The 22694-nt window shown below is 42.1% G+C and overlaps 1 protein-coding gene across 1 annotated transcript in view; it reads right to left on the bottom strand.

The window, feature by feature from the left end:
• Positions 1–21994, bottom strand: part of LOC135207489 (non-canonical poly(A) RNA polymerase protein Trf4-1-like) — a 201766-nt gene extending 179772 nt beyond the window's left edge. Inside the window, exons 1-3 of the mRNA XM_064239286.1 lie at positions 21848–21994; positions 15275–15392; positions 11126–11207 (exon numbers count right to left, since the gene is read on the bottom strand). Of these exons, the coding sequence (XP_064095356.1) occupies positions 11126–11207; positions 15275–15391 (199 nt within the window). The 5' untranslated portion in view covers position 15392; positions 21848–21994. The remainder of the gene's footprint in view (positions 1–11125; positions 11208–15274; positions 15393–21847) is intronic.
• Positions 21995–22694: the final 700 nt, after the last annotated feature.

Genomic DNA, 22694 nt, shown 5'->3' on the forward strand with positions numbered 1-22694 from the left:
AAAATAAGCGTCTTGCATGTCCAGAGAGACCATCCAATCCCCCTGTCTGATGGACTCCAGAACCGACCGAGTGGTCTCCATATGAAATTTTGTTTTCTGGACATGCAAGTTCAGGGCGCTCACATCCAAAACCGGCCTCCAGCCCCCTGATGACTTGGGAACTACAAAAAGGCGATGTAAAAGCCTGGAGGAAAATCCCCTTCTATCGTTCTATCGCTTCTTTGAGACAAGCGCTTTCCTTCTTCTGCGGCTAGCGCCAGAAATTTGTCTGAGCCCGGAGAGTATGCCTGGAATGGAATTGGCACAGGTGAGAGCGAGGGAGGTGCAAACGAGAGGAATACGATAGCCGAACTTGAGTACTGCACTACCCAGGCTTCTGCTCCTCTGTTTTCCATTCCTCCCAAAACAGAGCCAGCCTGGCTCCCATGGTGCATGAAGAACCGAGCTTTCATTTGGAAGGTTGTTAACCTTGGCCGAGGCCTTAGACTGAGGTCGCAAATTCGATTTCGGCCGAAAGAGCGCTTGGGTTTCTCCCTCGAAAAGGCGCTTGGGCCAGAGGAGAAACGAAGGAACAGTCTCCACAGGAGCTTTAGGTCTCTTAGTAGACTGTGCCAGTAAATCCGAAGTAGATTTCTTATCTAGGCGCAGACGAAATTGACAACACTACATCGTCTGGAAAGAGGTTATCTTTCACAAAAGGAGCAAACAAAGAGAGCAGACTTTGTTGGGGACGTAAACCCTTTAGAAGCAAAGGAGCACCAAAGTTGCCTTTTCTTAAGGGTACCAAAGGCGATGAGCGAAGCTAACTCATCACATCCATCCCTAATGGATTTGTCCGCACAGGACAGGACCCCAATCCAATCCTCCGCTAACTCCTGGGAAAGAGAAGGACAGTCTTCGATCTTGGCCGCTAAATTAAAGCGCCAATAGTCCAACTCAAGGAAGCTAAAGACTTTCCAAAAGTTTAAATTGATTCTTTACAACGTGGTCCAACTCAGGCGCTGTAAGAAAACTTTCGCTGCGGCGAAAGCAGATCTTCTAGAGGAGTCGATTAAACTGGAGAAGTCTCCCTGGGAGGAGGCAGAAACTCCCAGAGAAGGAGCTTACCCCCAGTTACATAAAACCTATACCTATTACGAAGCAACTTAGAGGGAGGGTAAGCAAAAAGAGCCTTCCCTAAGTCTCTTTTCATAGACATCCATTTCTCCGTCTCTTTCAACGAATGTCTAACCGCTTTAGATAGAACAAGGTGGAGGAGAGGGTCTGAAGTTTTCCTCCTCATCAAAAAAGTCGAAGTTGGGGAGCGCGGAGCCGCTTTCTCAAAATAATCTGGATAAGATACCAGAAGAAATCTAAGGAGACGTGAATAACACGAGAGGTGATGTGAATCCTCCTCCTCTACTTCTTCTTCATTCTCCGATACCGCCGAAGAAGTAGACGGAACTACAACCAGGATCTGAAGGGTTCCGAACCACCCTTGGACTCATTCATCCAGTGGTTAACATCTCTAACTGCTTGCGCAAAGGCGCCAGAGACGAATCAAAAACAGTTAACGTAGGCTTGGAAGAGCCTAAATGTTCAGCAGGAGGCGGAAAAACTACTTGCGCCTCGCTCGGAGCCGCCGAATTCGAGGCGAAACAGGCGCATCAGGCGTAACAGACGAAAAAGCGCCTAAAGAAACCACCCTTAGAACTGCTAGCTACAGCGCTAAAACCACATCTCTACTAGTAGATGGAGCCGAAAAAGGCACAGATTTGAGGCGACGACGAGACCGCTAACGGCCGAGGCAGCAACCCTACTCTCAGGCTCCGTTATACCGCTTGACTGGAGGAGGCGAAGAATCGGCGCCTGGAAACGCCTCTTTAAGGGACGCGAAACGGGCGAATCTCGCCAAGAGCGCCGTGCGACCGGAGACGAATCGCTTGAATCATTTGAAAGGCGTCTGACCGCAACACCTTTCCAACGCTTAACCGAGCCCTGTTGAGGCGCAACAGGCTCAACAAGAGAGGCGCCTGTCTGTGGGCAAATCCCGATCGACTCCCTTGGACTTCCGGTATGTCTTCTCCCCGGTGCGGGGAGCTGGACAGTGACCTTTGTCTAGGAGACGTGCAGGACAGACAGACGCACCCTCAACTACATCTTACCTGAGGCGCTTTCTCCAAAAAACGTCTTAACCTGAATTACCAAGTTGCAAAACCGTATTCGCTATTACCGAAAATTTCTGATCTAACCTCGATTCCAGACTGGCAATGGTGTCGGAAGAAACTACACGGGAAGCCGGAGAAGTGGGATTAGTAGGAGGAATAGGAGGTTGTAGTTAAATGGAGACATAACAATTTGAGGAGAAACAGAAGGAACAGATGCATCGCAAGACGAAGCAGAGCTAAGTCTACTTTCCCTAAGCGCTGCTTTTCTAATTCTGTCTTTAGCTAATTTCTCCGAGTATGAACTAAAAAACTTCCATTGAGAATCAGTCCAATCACTACACTCGTTACATGTTCGATCTGCTGAACAAACCTGTCCCCTACACTTAACACATTTAGTGTGAGAATCATACTCTAGCTTGGATAATCTAGTTTTACATCCTGAGATGCAAAACCTAACTACCCGACGACTAGAATCCGGACATGGCAACGCCTAAATAAAAGCAAAATAACAACAACGCCAAAAAAGAGTACTTCACCAATTCCGAAGATCAAATCCACAAGAAAAAAGCGAAGCAAAGTTATCCAACCGCACCGACCACCGATGTTCACCGGGACGCCGGCAGGAAAAGAATTGAATTCACCTGGGCAGTTGTTTAAAACCGGTTCTCCCGCGAGTGGAGGGAGATGACGTCATCACCACCAGTGTTGGCGACGCCGACGCGCTAAATTTGAATTTAGTATCCTGCCGCTCGTGGAAATCACGGCTCTATAATTGTTCGGTAAGACACTACAATAAAACTAAGATATATATGAATGTCATAGTTCATTGCCTGAGGATGATAAGAATATTAGTGCTACTAACAAACAAATGTATCCACTTATGTAGGTTTGTTATCATTCCTCTCCCTCTTGCTAAAGAGAGGAATGTCTTGCTACTGATAGGTACCTTACACTGATAATTACTCTAACAGTATGGCTACTTCACTCACCTGTCCGTTCCAGCTTATGATGGTACTCTCTTCTTACTGCCCGAAGTAAAGAAAGAGAAAGAAATTTGAAAAGGAAAGAGACCAGACATCTCATCCATTTCACATTCATACCATAATCTTAGACAAGATACCAACTGACCCGCCAGGGGTGATGGATGAGTTACACAATTTTGTACATGAACTTTCCTGTCAGATATATACTTAGCTATAATCGGTCTGACGTCACGACAGAATTCAAAACGCGGCACACGCGACAGGTAGGTCAGGTGATTCTACCTTACCCGCCGCTGGGTGGCGGATGTAAGAACCAATCTCCCTTTCCAGCAGAATTTTCTGTCGCCGGTGACGACTACACCTGTGGTTATTACCTCCTGACAGCTTTATTCATTTCTCGTTGCCGGTGGTATTTGGATTTGGACTGACTTTCGGTGAAGTACCTGATCTTGTTGGCTTGGCATACGCATTTGTGGATTGTTTTGGATATTGATTTGGATTTTTCTTTGATTTCGAGATGTCTGAGTTAGAGGTTAAGAAATCTTCTATGTTTAGAGTTGTGCGCTATGGATGAATGCAAGGGTGAGACTACCGAAAGCTACGGTAGATCCTCACACAGTTGCTTTAAATGTAGAGGTAAAGAATGTTCTTTTGATAACCCGTGTAATGAGTGTGAGAAAGTTGGATGAGGGTGAATGGAAGGCTCTTTCTTCCTACTTGAGGAAGTTAGAGAAAGACAGGGTGAGAAAGGCTTCTTCTAGGAGTTCTAGTAAGTCTCGTATTAGCGAGTTAGAAGAAAATCCTGTTGTAGCATTAGAACCTTCTCCAGTTTCAGCTCCTGCGCCACTGCATCGAACCTAAGGATACGACTACGGAAGTGGCAACCATGAGAGCCACGATCCTTAGCATGGAAAGAAGATACGTTCGTTGCAAGGTAAGAGTAGTGAAGGTGAATTGTGCAGTGACCCCAGTGCAAGTGGAGGGTGCGTCTGATCGGCTCCTTAATGCTTCCAGGCCTAGACCTCTTCCAGACTCCCAGTCCCAGTGGAGGAGGAAAGTCAAAAGCCGCAGGAAGGTTAGGGAGAACTCCACCGATCAGGCGTCCCCTCGGTAGATCCTGATGCTCGTACCCAGGCTGCCCTTGTTCGCGCGAAGAAGGAGGTATTGCGCCAATGCTTCTCTTCGTCTTCCTCACCTTCACCTAGAAGAGGATGGAGCGCCTTCGGATTCTTCACGACCCGCTGAAGAGAGCCTGGAAGGCGCCTGGCTCCTTTCCTTCCAGCCCGGAAGTTTTTCCAGAAGAGCCGGAAGTAGAGATCAAGAAACCCAGGAGGGGGAGCAGGAGTTCTCGCCTCATAGTAGGCTTCGAGCCTCTTCTCCGGTGGAGGATTTTACAAGATCTCCAGCTCGAATTCTTGCGGGACTGCAAGCGCAGATTTCGGCACTGGCGGGCTCCTTGGCAGGAGGAACGCGTCGGAAAGACGTCTCTCTCCCTGTCAAGAAGTCTAGGATTCCTTCACCTGTCTTACCGTCTCAGTCAGAGTCGGTTCTCTCTCCTTTATCAGCGGATGGAAGGAGGCGCTCTTCCCTCAGCAGGCGCTTGTCGTCTTCCAGGCATCAATCGCCCAAGAAGCTTTCTCCTGGTGACTACATACTCAGTAGGAAGGATCTAGCGACTAGTAGGCGTTCGTCTAAAGACAGGCGTACAGCCTCGTCCTCGCGCTCTTTTACGAAGATCCTTTCATTCCCCGGATAAGAGAGCCTACTCTTTGATGGATTCGTCTAGAGACAGGGGATCTCGCCTTATGTTAGGCGCCTTGAGCCTAGTAGGCGCTACTCCCCAAGTAGAACGCTCTCCCGCTCCCAAGCGTGGTGCGGAGGATAGGCGCTTTTCTCCTGTATAGGCGCTTTTCTCCTGATAAGCGCGGCTCTACTTTTAGCCGCTCGATTCAGGACAGGCGCGTAGAGCCTGAAAGATATGTCTCTTCTGGGAGACTACCTTTTTGATTTTGAAGAGGACAACAACAGTCGGGGTGCGAAGTTTTGTGGAGCATGGTAGACGCCGGTCTCCTAGTAAGCGACCTTCTCCAGACCTTCGCTCTCCTGTAAGTAGGCGCCAAGAGCCTAGTAGGCGTTCGCCTCATGGTAGGCGCAGCTCGCCTGGCAGCCGCTCTCCTTTGAACACGGCGCATGGAGCCTGAGAAGCGCCTTGAGTCATAGTAGGCTCTCCCTCTCCTAGCAGGCGCTCCCCTTGGAAGCCCGGAATTCTAGGAGTAGGATTAAGGAGCAAAGAGCAAGCACTCATCAGAGTAGGAAGGACTCATTCGAGAGGAGCTCTCCAGAAACTTTGGCTTCCCTGATAGGCGCCAGTCTTACTACTAGACACTCTCTGGAAGGCGCATTTCTTTAGAGAAGGCTAACTGCACTCGTAAAGAAGCGGAGGGTTCTTCAGTGGATGAAGTTGAACCTTCAGAAGAGGATTTGGTGAAGGACTCGTCAGTTTCGTCCTACAAGATCCTTACAGATCTACTTCTTCAAGAGTTTGGAGACTCCCTTACTCCCGTCGCTCCTCCGTCTCCTCTCTCTTTATTCTCGACTTCGAAGAAGACGAAAGTTTCCTCTTGTGTGAGGATGAAGCCAACCATCTCAATGAAGAAGGCTTTGAGAGGTGTTGGTGATTGGCTGCTTTCTAAGGAAGAGAAAGGGAAAAACGGTGGTTTTCTTTCCCTCCTTCCAAGCTTACGGGCAGACTCGGATTTTGGTACGAGTCTGGAGAACCCTTAGGTCTGGGTCTTCCTTCATTCGGCGGATGCGGACTTCTCTTCTCTGGTGGATGCAGCACGACGCTCGGCTCTTTGTCGGCTAAAACGACCTGGGCTATGAACGAGCTTGACCACCTGCTGAAGGGAATGTTTAGAGTCTTGGAAGTCTTCAACTTCCTTGACTGGTCTTTGGGGGTCTTGGCTAAGAAGACTCAGAACCGGATGCTATTTCGCCAGAAGATCTAAAACAGTGTTCTAACGTGCATTGACAAAGCAGTTAGAGATGGATCGAGCGAAATAGCCTCCCTCTTTGGAGGCAGGGATCCTTAAGAAGAGATCAGTCTTCTGACTCTTTTGTTTCTGACGAAGTCTGTTTCGCATGCCCAAAGAGCCTCTCTCCTGTATTCGCAGCTCTCGCCTCTGCTTTTTTCCAAAGAAGATAATCCAGGACATCTCAGGATCTATCTCTGCGAAGGCGACTCAGGACATGCTCGCACAGTCGGCACGGAAGCCTAAGACTCCTTCCAGACGAAGAACTAGAAGGAGACTCCAGCTAGACAGGAGCCCTTTCGAGGGGGGACCCCCCCATTCTAGAGCCTTCTACCTCGAGGAGGGTAATAGAACTTTCAAGAGAGGTAGATCCTTCTCACGCTCTGTCAGAGCTAAGAAGTAGGGAAGTAGTCCTCCAAACACCAGTAGGTGCCAGACTTCTAAGATTCTCGGAAGCCTGGACAAAGAGAGGAGCGGACAACTGGTCCCTCTCTATAATAAGGAAAGGATATCTGATTCCTTTTACGGAAAGACCACCGTGACAACGACTCCGAGGGAGTTGGTGGCCAGGTACAGGGATCCCATCATGAGCCTTGCTTTAACACAAGCAGTGGAACAAATGTTCGAGAAAGAGGCTATAGAGCTAGTGAGCGACCCTTGCTCAGCGGGCTTTTACAAACCGCCTTTTTCTAGTTCCAAAAGCCTCAGGAGGATGGAGACCGGTTCTGGATGTAAGCGCCCTGAATTTCTTTGTAGAAAAGAGGAAGTTCGCCATGGAGACGACATCCTCAGTGTTGGCGCCCTTTCGGCCAGGGACTGGATGGTGTCCCTGATCTTCCAGGACGCTTACTTCCATGTGCCTATCCATCCTTCGTCAAGGAAATACCTCAGGTTCATGATGGGAGGAAGGATATTCCAGTTCAGGCCTTGTGCTTCGGCCTTTCAACAGCCCCTCAGGTCTTTACAGGCCTAATGAAAAATGTAGCAAGATGGCTACATTTGGAGGGAGTCAGAGTGGTCCCTTTACTTGGACGACTGGCTGATCAGAGCCAAGTCTCAGGAAAGATGTTTGGTGGAGGACCTACAAAAGACCCTTTTCATGGCAAGTTCTCTGGGACTTTTGGTGAACTTTCAAAAGTCTCAGTTGATCCCCAGTCAAGATCGTATCTATCTGGGGATTCGGATGGCTTCTCTGGATTTTCGGGCTTTTCCGTCCTCCAGAACGGATAGCCCGAGGGTCAGAGAAAGTCAAGCCTTCCTAGAGAAAGAAGTATGCACAGCGAGGGAGTGGATGAGTTTGTTGGGGACACTCTCCTCGTTGGAGCAATTCCTTTCTCTAGGAAGGTTGCACCTCTAGACCTCTCCAGTTCTTTCTCCATCGAAACTGGAGGTGTCGTTCACAAAACCTAGAGTTCTCCTTCGAGATTTCAAAGGAAATCAAAGAAGGACCTCTCTTGGTGGGCCAACCCTCTCAAGTTTGCAGAAGGGATGTCCCTTCACATTCCGAACCCCAACCAAGTGTTGTATTCCGACGCCTCGGAAACAGGTTGGGGAGCGACGCTCGGCTCAAGAGAAGTGTCAGGCACCTGGAACAAGGAACAGGTGACCTGGCAACATCAACAAGAAGGAGCTGATGGCGGTTTGGCTAGCTTTGAAAGCTTTCGAGCCCCACGTCTAGCTTCAAACAGTTCAGATCAACTCGGACAACACCACGGCCCTGGCTTACATCAGGAAGCAAGGGGGGACTCACTCTTTCTCCCTGTACGAGACAGCAAAAGAACTTCTGCTTTGGGCAGAAAAAAGGAAGATTTGTCTCCTTACCAGGTTCGTACAGGGAGAAAAGAACGTCAGAGCAGACCTCCTAAGCAGGAAAGATCAAGTCCTGCCGGCAGAGTGGACTCTGCACGAAGATGTTTGCCAGGACCTGTGGAAGCTTTGGGGCAAACCTCATATAGACCTCTTCGCCACAGCCAAGAATATGAGGATAGCCAACTACTGCTCTCCGATATCGGACCCGAGGGCAGTGTCGATAGACGCGTTCCTACTAGATTGGAAGGGTCTAGACACGTATGCTTTTCCTCCATTCAAGATACTGGGAGAGACTCTAAAGAAATTTGCAGAATCGGAGGCAGCAAGGATGACGCTGGTAGCCACGTTCTGGCCCGCACAAGTATGGTTCACAGAGTACTGGAATGTTAGTAGATCTTCCGAGAACATTACCACAGAGGATCGATCTGCTCAGACAACCCACTTCGAGAGGTATCACAAAAACCTCCCCGCTCTAGATCTGACTGGCTTCAGACTGTCAAAAGTTTGGTCAGAACGAGAGGCTTTTCGGCAAGAGTTGCAACGGCTATCGCAGCAGCAAGAAGGCCTTCTACCCTTAGAGTCTACCAATCGAAGTGGGACGTCTTTCGGCGATGGTGTAGGAACCATCACTTTTCCTCTTCCAGTACCTCTGTGACACAAATAGCAGACTTCTTACTTTTCCTTAGGGAAGAAAGTGGATTGGCGGTATCAAACCATTAAAGGCTATCGTAGCATGCTATCTGCAGTGTTTAGGCACAGAAACAATTAAACATTTCAGAAGATAGGACCTTCATGATCTAATAAGATCGTTTGAAACATCCAAGAAGGTTTCTCCAGGGGTTCTGAGTTGGAATCTGGGATGTAGTGCTACGTTACCTGAGGTCCAATAAGTTCGAACCGCCTCAGTCTGCATCGTTTAGAGACCTCACGAAGAAGACAATTTTCCTCATGGCATTGGCTTCCGCAAAAAGGGTTAGTGAACTCCATGCACTAGAAGAAATGTGGGATTCAGAGGAGATGCAGCTATCTGTTCATTCCTTCCTTCGTTCTTAGCCAAGAACGAGAACCCCTCAAATCCTTGGCCTAGGAGCTTTGAAGTACAAGGATTGTCTGCATTAGTAGGACGAGGAAGCAGAGAGGTCTCTTTGCCCAGTAAGAAGTTTGAAATTCTATCTACAGAGAAAGAAAAAACTTAAGGGCAATGATGTCAACCTTTGGTGCTCTGTAAGAGATCCAAGGAGGACACTTTCGAAGAATGCGCTTTCTTTCTTTATCAGAGCCAATGGTTGAAAGAAGCGATGCGATATGTGAGGAAAGTCAATACAAAGTTCTTAAGGTCAAAGCTCATGAGTTAAGAGCTATTGCCACGTCATTGACTTTTAACAAAAACATATCCCTGAGTAATATTATGAAGGCAACATTCTGGCGTTGGCAACTCAGTCTTTGCAAACCACTATCTGAGAGACGTCAAAATTACGTATGAAAAGTGCTTCGGGTTAGGCCCGTACGTATCGGCGGATTCGGTGCTGGGGCAGGGAGCTGAGACATATCCTTAGTAGTATATATTTTTTTCCCCTTGTTAGGTTGTAAGTTTTTGGTTGTTTGAAAGAACATGCGGGTAGGCATGTTTTTCATTTCGTAGTGCTAACAATGATTAGATTGGTTAGGTGATCGGTGTATGTTTGAGCTCCTTGCAATGATAGTGGTTAGGTTCTGTCATATAAGTGGGCGAATCCCCGTTGACAGATCCTGCTCGGATTCTATCAAGTAAGCGGACAACCAAATCCCTTTGATATACCCAAAGTGTCTGTCAGCTGTAGGTCACGCCCTCGCTGAAGCTCTTAAGGCAACGCAGACTCATAGACAGTAACTACGAAGTCTTCTGCCTAAACAGGTAAGAACCAAGGTTGTTTTTTACATCCTACAACTAGTGTTGTTTTCCCCTTTTTTCCATATTTATATTCCGCTGTCTCTTTCCCTCCACCAAGGGTGTCAATCAGCTAAGTATATATCTGACAGGAAAGTTCATGTACAAAAATGTTATTGTTAGTATTACAATAAGGTTTTGTACATACTTACCTGGCAGATATATACGATTGATGGCCCGCCCAGCCTCCCCTCAGGAGACCGGTGGAAGGAAAAATTCTGGCTGGAAAGGGAGATTGGTTCTTACATCCGCCACCCAGCGGCGTGTAAGGTAGATCACCTGACCTACCTGTCGCGTGTGCCGCGAGTTTTGAATTCTTTGTCGTGCGTCAGAGACGTATAGCTAAGTATATATCTGCCAGGTAAGTATGTACAAAACCTTATTGTATACTAACAATAACATTTTGTTGAGCAGCCACCAAAGAACCCAAGGAAAATGTGTCCAAGGACCTCTGGGCAACATCTTTTATGTACCGGAAATTGAAAGTGGTTTATTGTAACAATGAACCAACTCTCAAATTTCAATGAACAGACAGACGCCTTCTTGAATTGCTCAATATGAATTAATCTCTACACATCGCAGGTTCTTGCCTTCCCTTGTGTACACAATTTTTAAAATTTACCAGTTTCCAGCTGGCGCTAAGTATTTATCCTAATGTTAAGACCAAAGGTTTGTTTCGTAAATGAACAAACAAAAATTAGGGAAACTAAAAATATTTGAGCTAAAACAATGAGGCAAAGTGGAGATAGTGATTAACTATGAAAAATTGTTTTAAGAAAGATTTCTATTCTTACAACAATTTCATACACTATTTATCATTAATATTTTGACCTTGATAATTATCTCTCAAGTAGTTTTCTTACTTGCCTTGCTGTTATATGTGTTTGTTATGTGGATCTGATCTGTAATTCTCTGACCTGTAAATGGTCTCTTTCACCCTCTTGCACAATCTTACTCACAATATAAGACTAAAGCCCTATACTTACAAGGCACCAATTGACAAAACATTTAATTGTAGAACAATTAAAATTATCTAACTTTTGTCGTTATCTGATTATTTGGAAATAGAGCATAAACTACATCTGGTCAAGTATGAGAAATGAGCCAATAACTATACATACATACTTTCTTACATAGGAGCAAAAGCAATCCCTTATATTAATGTAAAAAAAAATATAAAGAAGTACCCCTTGTTACTAAGCTATAAACAAACTGTCAATTACTTACTCTTAGATAGTGCCCTTCTTTCAAATATTAGTGAAAGAGAGAGATTACTACTTGAAGGGCCTTCCCTCAGTATGGCATCATCCTGAAAATTCAAAACTGATTTCATGATTTAAATATTTCAATGAAGATCTGGCAAATTAAATCCAATAAAACTATCCTAAATTTTAGATCACATGTAACACTTATTTCTCAATGAAAACAAATATATACAGAACTCATGTCTTGGAAATCACGATTACATTCATGTCGCAAATTTACATTACAATGATTCAACGTTAACTAGAATACTAATATCCAATCTTCTATATTTCCAAGTTCTTAAAAATCAAACTATAAACCTTGTAGATAAAATTAAATTTGACTGGGGCTCTTTAAGCCCTTAAATAGTTACAGAATATAAAACATCTTTTACAGAATATAAAATATCTTTAACTCCCATGGGGTTGTCCTGAAGGGTTTGTTTTTGCAAAAAGAGAGAGAATTTATTTAATCAATTACAACTTCATATAACTTTATACAAGTGGATTGCCTATCATTTCCCTGAGGACATTTCACACATTATGCAACCAAGGTCCTCACAGCAATGCAATGTCTCTCTTACTCTCAAAGGACCCTCAGCAGCAGCAAACCAAATCCACCCAGGCTGGTCCCATTAGCTAATCTAGGAAATCAAGAGCATGCACCAGCTGTCCCATGTAACAAGATAGTACTATTAAATAAACACTGGAGTACAGTCATGCCCATGATGGTCAAGGAACCATATATGAACATTCTGGGATTTATCAAATAGGTCTTGAAGAACCAGAGCAGCCAATAGCCTACAGAAGCATGAGAAGCGCTTAACCAAGAACTTGTTATTTTACGATCATGAAATTTAGGCTATCAAGACATGTACTTGGGCACTTTTGGCGATTCAGCACTTAAGACAGTGAGGAAAGGGAGTTGAAGTGGTTGGAAAGCAAGATGAAGAGATTCAGGGAGGTCACGAGGGACAGATTCCCCAGACCCTGATAACCCAAGAAAAGGCCAAAGCACCTTCAGTAGCCACTTTGTCTTAACAGGATACCTCAGAGTAGTCAATGCAGGAACAGTGGTATCAATTGAAGAGGCAGGTACAGCCATCACACTGTGCAAGGTCCTGAAGATTGAAGTAATGAAGGGTGCAATTTGCTCAGTACAGCAGCCATGTTCCTATTGGTGAACTGCACACTTGCTGACAGTAGTGTGCCCAAACACAAAGCAATTCAAGAATCAAGTGAATGACTGTGTCTCCCATCCCCTCATTTACCTGCTGCCAGCACTTGAACATATTTTACATATCTTACAGTTAATAGTTATTCCAAATAATTCATAATCTAAACTAACTTGTATTCTATACTTAGAATTCAATTATGGAGATTTACTTTATAAAGTACAGGCAGTCCCCGGGTTACGACGGCTCTGGCTTACGACGTTCCAAGGTTACGACGGTTTCTCTTAAATATTCATTGAAAAATCCGCCCTGGGTTACGACGTTTGTTCCAACGTTACGACACTGACGCTTCTGAAGCTCCAAGTAACGACGCTTTAAAAAAACGCTTACTATGATAAAAACCTTTATAGTTTAGCACAGTATAATTAAAAATAATAAGTTTCTGGTTAGATTACAACAAACATTTTCAGGTTATGATGATTTTCGACACTTTTTATGTCGTATTTTTCTAATTTTTTTAGTGACGCCTCATATGCGGAACTAGTTTCCGAGCGAATGAATACTAGCTTGCGATGCGCAAAGTTTATAACAGTCCAAAAGTGCAAATAATGAAAAAAATCATTGCTTGTTCTTCCAGTAATAATAACAAAACTAAGTTTCCTGGTTAGATTACAATGCAAATCCCAAGTATCCAAAAGAGAGACATTATCCAGTAATTTTGATCAGAGAGAGAGAGAGAGAGAGAGAGAGAGAGAGAGAGAGAGAGAGAGAGAGAGAGAGAGAGGCGTCTTGGCAACAATGGTCTTGGGGATAGACGTAACATTTATTTTCTGAACAGATAGGACAGAGAAGTGTTTGTTTCATTAAACGGCCTCTGACTCATGCCAGTAAATGTTTTGTTGATACTAATAATATAAGCCTATTTAAAGATATGTTTACTTTAATTAGTCTATATGATACGTAAATAGTAATCAACTGTTCTTGTAGCCCTCAAGATTTGGCAAATCGAAGTATCCAAGAGACATTTATCCATAATTTTGATCAGAGAGAGAGAGAGAGAGAGAGAGAGAGAGAAGAGAGAGAGAGATAGAGAGAGAGAGAGAGAGAGAGAGAGAGAGAGAGTGTCTTGCAACAATGGTCTTGGGGATTGACGTAACGTTTATTTTCTGAACAGATTAGGGAGCAGAGGGAAGTTGTTCGTTTCATTAAATGGCCTCTGACTCATGCCAGTAAATGTTTTGGTTGATACTAATATAAGCCTATTTAAAGATAACGTTTACTTAATTAGTCTATATGATATGTAAATAGTAATCAACTGTTCTTGTAGCCCTCAAGATTAGGCAAAATCACTCCAGGTTGTACATAAAAACTTCTAGAATGTAGTGTCACCAGAGGATTACAATAGTTTTTACCTTCAAGAACCAGCATTTTTTTATGAAAATAACTCCAGTTTGTACACAAAACTACAGGAAACAACATGTAGTGTAATCAAAGGATTACAAGTAAGGTTTTTATAACTATTTATTAGTTTAACCTCTTCATTACCGAAAGTTTGTTTGGAGGTAGGTGGGTACCACCATTCAAGTCTACTACACCGCACCGGGTGCATAAAGGTGGTACGCATAGTACCACCAAAACTCCTCTTTTCAGATAGGGACTTCCAATCATTCTGTAATTTCGGTTTGAAGAGTTTGGAGCAAAATAAACAGTATGACACGATGCCACAGACAGACGTATGATGACCCAAAGTAAAACAATATTATTACTGCTTATAGTAGTGTGTAGGTGAACAGATGAACTGCGTCTCAACAAAAATCACAAAACCAGACAAGCGTAAACATGTAATAACTTCTACCCAAGTTATAAAACCACCAGTTTGGTATCATCATTTACTGTATTTATTTATTATTCACGTATTACATTTACAAATAAAAGATATGAACACCAGATAAATGAAGATAAAAATAAAGCCTTATAGTAACTTTATATATAAAAAACCAAACCAGAGAAAAAAAGTGAAAACAATTTTTCTGAGGACAAGAAACTTGAAAAATTAGTTTAGATACCCCTGATGCCCCTAAAGTTGTTTCTGTGATTAAACTAATCTTAGAAAACGTAGAAAATGACATCGACCAATTTTTGAAAGATATACTATAAAATTTGTGATTTCCATATGTATTGGCTGGGCTTTTGCTTTAGTTTTTGCTCTTTTTTTGTTATTACGTGCTTATTTTACTGTTCTATTTTGATGAATACTTTATGTGCATGTTCCAGGTGCGATATACCAACATTCTGTAAGACCGAATTTCTATTCAAGACTGTAGTTTTCTCACCGACCACCAGTGTCCCTTGTACAAGGGACACTGAGTTTCAACATTTTTTCATAAAATCATTTATTTTCCCTGTAGGATGATAAAACTAACAAGAGAATATACATTATTATAGTGCTAATATACCTGATAATTTCATTAGCCTGTCTTGATTAGTTGTATTTTTGGCAAATATTTTTACGATCGGCACCCCTCCAAACTGGAGTCACTACCGAGAGATTCAGTTCGGCAGCGAACGCAATGTTTACATTCTGGTCACCCACCCGGTAAAGAAGGGGTTAAGACATTTTTCCAACGTCGTTCCGGCTTACAACGATTTTCGAGTTACGACGCGTCTTAAGAACGGAAACCCCCGTCGTAACCCAGGGACTGCCTGTACATATATAGTGATGTCACTCGTCAAAAATATTTACAGTAATAATGTAGTTGATAAGTACAGAAGCCCATTAAAGCGGTGTTACTACCTTTTTACCATGCTCCAATAACCTTCAGTTGAAGCATATCCAACATGAAAGTAATTTGCCATCTTAGTAATATCAATTACCACCTAAATATCTGAACCAAATCTGAAAGTAATGTATAGCAATTATTGGGTCAAAGATACAAGTAATTTTACTTATTACTTACAGATAAATCAAGTCCAAAGCTGAGGTTAACTTGTTTCTTCTCAAATTCTACCGAGTCCTCTGTATTTTTACCCTCAGGTGTTTTTGAAGTGGCACCCTCAATATCAGGAGAGTCCATTCTGAAATATAAAATATATTGCGGAAAAACCAAACTATACCAGGAAGTCGGCTACAGATAACAAGGGCTAATTATTCAAATAAAATGCATTCTGATGAATATCACTACAAATTAGGTAATACAGCAAACAGTTAGATAGATCAAGAAGCAAATGGTTAAGCCACAAATTCTTTTGCTAATGAAAACCACCAGCAGTAATACAAACTAAAATATACTGCAAAGATAAAATTATTGTAGTTCCTTAGTCGGTAATTTTCAAAAAGAATATTTCACTTGTCAAATTAAATACACTGGTCTCTTGAATAGTTTCAGCTAGTCTAGGCTATATCACAAATGCAGTGCTTTGTTTAGCAGGGAAAACTGGTGGTTTTGGAGTTTACTATCTCTTAAGCAGTACTATACTCGGTTTTTTCCATCTGTCCACCCGCCTGTGGTGTTTGGGCATGGTAACACTACATCCTAGGCTTTAAATAGCTACGCTATGTGTATGTTTTAGGTTAATAAAAGGATATCTATCTGTTATTGTTGAATGTAAGCTGCCTTTTCGGGGTGGCGAATGGAACAGCCAGACACAGTAGCAGGAAAATTGCTTCTTTCGCTGTTCACTACGGCAAGATGTCAACTTTATTGGACCACACCTACTCTGCTATTAAGCTATGTGTTAATTCATTACACGTACGTATATCAGTGAATAACTTGATAACAAAGTAGTATATAAAACTTATTTTCATAAAGTGCGTTTAGCACTTTTCTTTTTTTTCCCCCCCCCCACCTGCGTCTGGCTGTTCCATTCGCACCCCAAAATAGCAGCTTACATTTAAACAAAATAATAACAATATCCTATTTCGAATATTAACGGTGTAATTCGCATACAGTAAATTATTACACTTTTTCAGGAGCAAATGTACACCCAGATATCCTTTTACTATTTACCTAAAACTTACACAGTGTAACTATTTAAAGCCCAGGATGTAGTGTTACCACGCACAAACACCATAGGCGGGTGGGAAGATGGAAAAAAACTGAGTATGAGTTAGTTTAATAGGATCTGGTCTAGAGCTTGAAGGTCGAGTTCTAATAAAACTACCTATGGTCAATTAGTTAGCCTGGGTAAAAGAAGCAGACCAGTAACTAATATAATGGTCAGACTTACGCAACTGCGAAATGACAGATTGTTAAGACCGAAGGTTTGTTCGCGTATGAACAAATGTCAAGTTTATGACAGTTGTGCTTCCGTGCTTCCCTATTCTGAAGCAACTGCTACTGTGGATCAAAGCTATACTCTGTTTTTTTCCATCTGTCCATCCGCCTGTGGTATCTGAGCATGGTAACACTGCGTCCTGGGCATTAAATAATATCTTATTTCGAATATTAACGGTGTAATTCGCATACAGTAAATTATTAAAACTTTTCAGTTGCAAATGTATAACCCAGATATCCTTTTACCTATTTACCTAAAATAACCCTGACCGTGACGTTTCCGATACAGAACCGCTAGGAGAAACCGAAGGGGTATGAGACAAATCAAACGCAGGTGGAGAACATATGGAGCAGCCTGGTTATTGCCGATACAAAGAAGCCGGTAAGGTTTGGTCATCCAAAGATGGCGTCACCACCTTCCTTTTGTATTGGCTTTTCCCATAGAACTTCTTCCACTGTTCCACCGACCAACCGCGACAAACAGAACACGGATTAGTAACCGTACATACGTTTTCCCTGCACCTACTACACGTTGGATGAGGATCCGTCGACACCGAAGTTAGGAACCTAGAACATGGAAAGCCACTGACTCCTGGGCATTTCCTTTGTCTCCTCTTCGAAACGGTAGACGATCCCGATGTTGAGGCAAAATTCTCCATCATACCACGTATACACTCTTACCACACACTGATCACACTTGGAGAAAGAAAAGGAATGAAAAATAAAAAATGAAATGGTAAAAGAACGGCCAAACTGAAAAACCGGCTTTAAATCAGATAGACAGTAACACGTCTTATCTTAAAGGCAGTAGGAAAATAACTGGTGGGTCACAGGTAGCCGTGGGCATTCTGGGTATACATGCCCCGTGACCTGGTATAGATGCCATTAGTCCCTGGATCTCACAAGTGTAATTTTAATTCTACCGGTTTCCAGCTTGGCGCTAGTAAATCCTAATGTTAAAACCGAAGGTTTGTTTCGTGTATGAACAAACTTAGACATAGCGTAACTAGGTATTTAAAGCCCGGGACGCAGTGTTACCATGCGAAAACACCACAGGCAGATGGACAGATGGAAAAAAACAGAGTATAGCCAATAACCTAGGCCTACAGGCTACCTAGCCTATGTTGTCACACCAGTTTTACCAACTTCTAGGTATAGCTAATCAATTTAAATCAACCAATCTGTACATCATGAATGGAGGTATTTTAAATTAACAGTTAAATTATACGGGTGGACGACATGGATCTGTGATTTGTCAAACTCGTATGCAGACCTAATCAACAGCCTACATTCCACACGGGCTATAGGGGGAAACATCACAACAGGCCAACCCTCATCACGGTAGACGGGTCTTATTCACTCGATATTTAATTGGTGAAACATGAATACAATTGCAACTCTAAGCATACCATTTAAAAGACTGAAGTTTCGTCAACATATTGTGATATATGAAAGCCCCATACGAACTAAAATAAGCATGTGAGCTCTTCGTAAAATATGTTTTCAAGGCAGTTTTTAAATCCAATATGGCGGCTACGTTTTTCATGGACGGTTCTCATCAGTGACGGCCACCATCTTTCCCCAGCCTTCCCAGCACTCATTGAAAAATGGTAGCGTATGTATGTAACGTTTTATTGATCTTACTCAAGATTGCAGTTGTAATCAGCACAATAAAACAACATTTTGTTGCCTATATTAGTGAAAGTATGAAACTTGTTATTCGGGGTTATGGTTGGAACTGAATTCATTCTTACCTTGTAATCGGCGGTTTTTATCCTTACTGCCATCACAACTGAAACTCCACAGTGCTTATTTGATTGTTATTATACACATTTTGGTCTCAGTTCACTCCACATTGCACTTTAAACCCGTTGCTGTTCCTGGTTTTTAAGCGCGGCGCGCCATAAACACAATTACAAACAGCAGACGACGACAGACGACGACAGACGACGAAACTGCAAAGTTTTATTCCCTAAACTGTTTACTTTACTCGTTATTTAGTTTAAATTTACATAGTTATTTAAAAATTTTGATTTAATCAATGTATATTATCCCTTTTTTGCAACAAATTACCCCGAAAAATTACAGATATTTCTAACGTAGATAAAATCAAATGTTTCTAACGTTTTTCGTACATCTGGCTTGCCGAAAACCAATAGAGGAACGATAACGGAAAAAGTGCATAGAGGAACGACTACGTTTTTTTTTTTTTTTTTTTTTTGTTTTTTTTTTTTTTCTTTTTTGTTTTTGCTAGCACTTTTCATTGATTTCAGTCTTTATTAGTATTTTGAATTTCTTAAATAATCGTATGCCAGAAATAAATGTAACCTTTAATGTTGCATGCTTTAATGTTTGCATGCTAAGAATGGCAAAATCATCGTTGCACATTAGTGGAGGCTTCACACATACGCCGTTCCATTATCCTGTTAAGCGTCCGCCCCTGATGAGCTCGCTGCTAACGTACCGTCACGCTTTTTTTTGTAATCAGCGATCATAGCACTGATGATAGTTTTCAAAGTTAATATTGATTTTTATGCTTGTTATTCATACTGTAATTAACTGTAGGAAATTCTCTCTCTCTCTCTCTCTCTCCTCTCTCTCTCTCTCTCTCTCTCTCTCTCTCTCGGAGTCCAGTCACTCGGCAAAGAAAGTCATCTTCACTCCGCAATTGGAATAAAAGTTTGTATCATCACTGGAGGATTCAGAACTAGAGCTCTCATCATCAAATAGGTTATCAATATCACACTCCTCATCTAGTATTTGATTGATTCTCACCTAAAGAAATATGCCTCCTCTTGGGACATTCATTGTGAAAGACGCGAAATCCAATTTGTCTCGATAAAACGCCCGAAGCGTATTGAAAGAAAACCAACAGGGACAGGCAGTTTTTCTAGCATAAGCGACCACCAGGAAAGAGTTGCCAGGCTGGAAATAAGTTTCCCATGTGCTGAGAGTGTTACCAAATGATGTACCTACACTTTCTATACGAGTAAACGTATTATTACGGGGCTGACGGCTTGACAAGCACAGTTAAAGTCTTGAACGTAATATCCCGTTGAAGGCGCTACCGAGTAGATCGCGGGTAAACGTATTATTACGTGGGTGACGCTTAACAGGTTATAAACTGTTTCCATGAATTCTAGTTGTCATAGTAATGCAATAATGATAAAAATTGCTTTAATATTTATGTATATATACTTCCAATACATAGCCTAATTTCACCAATTTCAACGTTGTGTGTGTAGTCTTATACCCAGTTTGGAGGGTCAACACATACCGAATGGCAACAGAGAGAGAGAGAGAGAGAGAGAGAGAGAGAGAGAGAGAGAGAGGAGAGAGAGAGAGAGAGAGAGAGAGAGAGAAAGGCGGCGGAGGAACGAAGAAGAAAAGGATGGCGGTGGAGAGGGGGGGGTGGGGAGAGGGTAGGTGGAGCTTTATACGCGTGTTCGTATCCATTTCTGCATAATGGAGTTTTTGTCTCTGGTTGGTACAAGGACAGTGTCGTTATTCTTTACGATTAGTGATTCACGATACCCTTATAAATTACGGCACTGGGTGTAATGCACTATAGCAAAATCTCGTTCTGTTAAGAGTGTTCGTTACAGAAATAGTATTGCCCAAAAACCTGCTTGCACTGTCTCTGAAACCCATAGTAGACATGCTGCTTAGTTGTCAATCAAGTTTTTATAACCAAGTATTTTTTACCAAGCTAGCTATTGAATAAATTTGTATTTTTCTCAGTCCAAACATATGCCCTCAATGCTAACTTTCCTCTTTTAACGAACTTTCTTGGTCATTGCAAATTCGGACCCCATAATTTCTTATGGTGCGAAAAACAGGAACAAGAGGCCCCATGGACCGAAAACGAAATTGCGTCACACTACGGCGATAATCCAGCAGTAAAACATCTTCATATATCCAAAAAGTAAATAATAAAGATATATATGCGCATTACGATTATAACAATTACATGTATAGCTGATAACAATTTGCATGAATAACTGGAAACTGTTCTGCAATGACAGTTGAGTTTATAGCAATTATTTACAATAGGTACGAAAGTCAAGATGTCGTGAACGTCATAATACAGAACTTGAAAGAACGTTCTAATTCAGAAAAATAATTACTTAAATTTGAGTCAGAGTCTAGTTACTTTTTCAATAACGAATATTTTCAAATTAATCATCATAAATATGTAAAATATGATGTTTTACTACTTATTTAAAAATTAGCCAAAGAGCACGCTTCTCGCATCTTCTACCCCAACAGCTGTTTACGCCTGGCTTTGTTGTTGATGAGAAATCGTGTTTCGATTGTTGTGATAAAAGTGCTCCAGCGTCTGTGGGTACAAGTGGTGTGCGGATTTATCACAGGAAATGGTTAGTTTATTGACACAAGCTACTCCGTAAACATCGAGATGGCGTCAATCTTCTAAATACCTCGAGTTGTAAGTAAAAATGTTGAAGCGCGTTTTGGTGAGAATTTTGCACGTATACGTTTGAGACCGTTTTCAGTACCCTCTGTTTAAATCTTAAAATTTGGCCTTAATTTCTAACTTTGGAGAAAATACTTACTTCGAAAGGAGAGTAGAGGTCTTTAGCTCCGTTTCTCACCAACAACAAGTCGCGACTGATGCCCATCTCGGGTGTCAGGACGCGTTATAATGTACTTTTTCGGAGGGTGGCTTGCATTGATGGTAGGTGGCCTGCTTGGCCTGCTGTGATGATCTACCCTAGTAGGCTAGGTAGTAGCCTAATCAGCAGTTGACAAAAAACGCCAATATATTTTTTTAATTTGTGAACAATTCTCTTTCTATGTCGATGCACCAGGGAAAACTGAGATACTATCTTTCCGTAAATACCATCTTTACGTATACTTCTGTTACGAAGTTAATTTGAGACTAGGCCTACCTAGCTAGTATTTCAAGAAACTACTAGTAGGGTGTAGCCTACCTAGGTATCCTTCGAATTTTGGCAACTTATTTAGCGACAAAATGCTAACAAGGAGCAGAAAAGATACTCGCAGTGATGTCGTCTTAAAATATCGAATTACTATAGCAATGGCATCATATCAAACCATGGAAATAAAGGAAGGCTAGGCCTAGTTCCTGTTCACCTTCCATCACAGCCTAGTGGACTCACTATCTGGATCTCTATGTTACCTGCTAAGTTACAAATAAATAGAATTTCAATGGTTAGCATAAATAGATTTCAACCTTACGTATTTTCACAGTAATTTTATGTGTAAGCAACTCACGTTAATACGTAGAAATACAGACACGCTGCCAATGAAGTTCGTTACTTTGGGTCTAATCGGAGAACGTTGGGTTACTCTTCATCTTCTTGCCAGCAATCAGCTGGCGCACCGCGGTGCGCATGCCCGGTAAATACCTACCAGTCAACTCTGTAGTATGAAATGAAAATGTTTAAAATGTTACATTTTATGCATAAAACCAGTGCTTTTTGGTTAAAATAAAGTTTGATTGTACCCAACTTACAGGTCTTTTATAATACAATGAGTTGAAATTCATCCAAAATCGCAATGAATGACTTGGATTTAGGGATAGTGGGTCTTTGACATGCTCCTTATATCGGTAGAATTTTTGATTTAGATTTGAGAAAATCAGTCAGATAAATCTCGATAAATGTCTACTTGTAGAGTATGGTTTTGGGCCTGCTTATTGGTAGAAAATTTTCTTTAGTTTTAAATCACTTTAAAAAAAAATCCCCGTAAGTGGCTACATGCAGTCTGAAAGCTTTTCTTTTTCTTTTTGACCAGAATAAATAGTAACTACACACACACACACACACACAGATAATGGTAAGACGAGAAAAGATATTAGTCCCAGTCATAGAAAAGATAAAACAAGACCATAGAGGTAAAGTAAAGGAGGTAACTGGATGTGCTAAGAAAAAAGCTTGTCGTGTTTTCGAGTCAAGACATGAATAAAGCTTCTAACTCCTTCCTGAAGGTAGGTGTGGCTCTTCAATGCAAACGAAAAAGATAAGGTTAACGTTTTTGAGATGAACAATTAGCATAATTGATATGGCGTAAGGATTAAAAGGGCAGGGAATGTGGAGACATTAGAAGAGGGAAAATAGGC

The sequence above is a fragment of the Macrobrachium nipponense genome, chromosome 32 (genome assembly GCF_015104395.2).
Source record: "Macrobrachium nipponense isolate FS-2020 chromosome 32, ASM1510439v2, whole genome shotgun sequence".
NCBI classification, from domain to species: Eukaryota; Metazoa; Arthropoda; class Malacostraca; order Decapoda; family Palaemonidae; genus Macrobrachium; species Macrobrachium nipponense.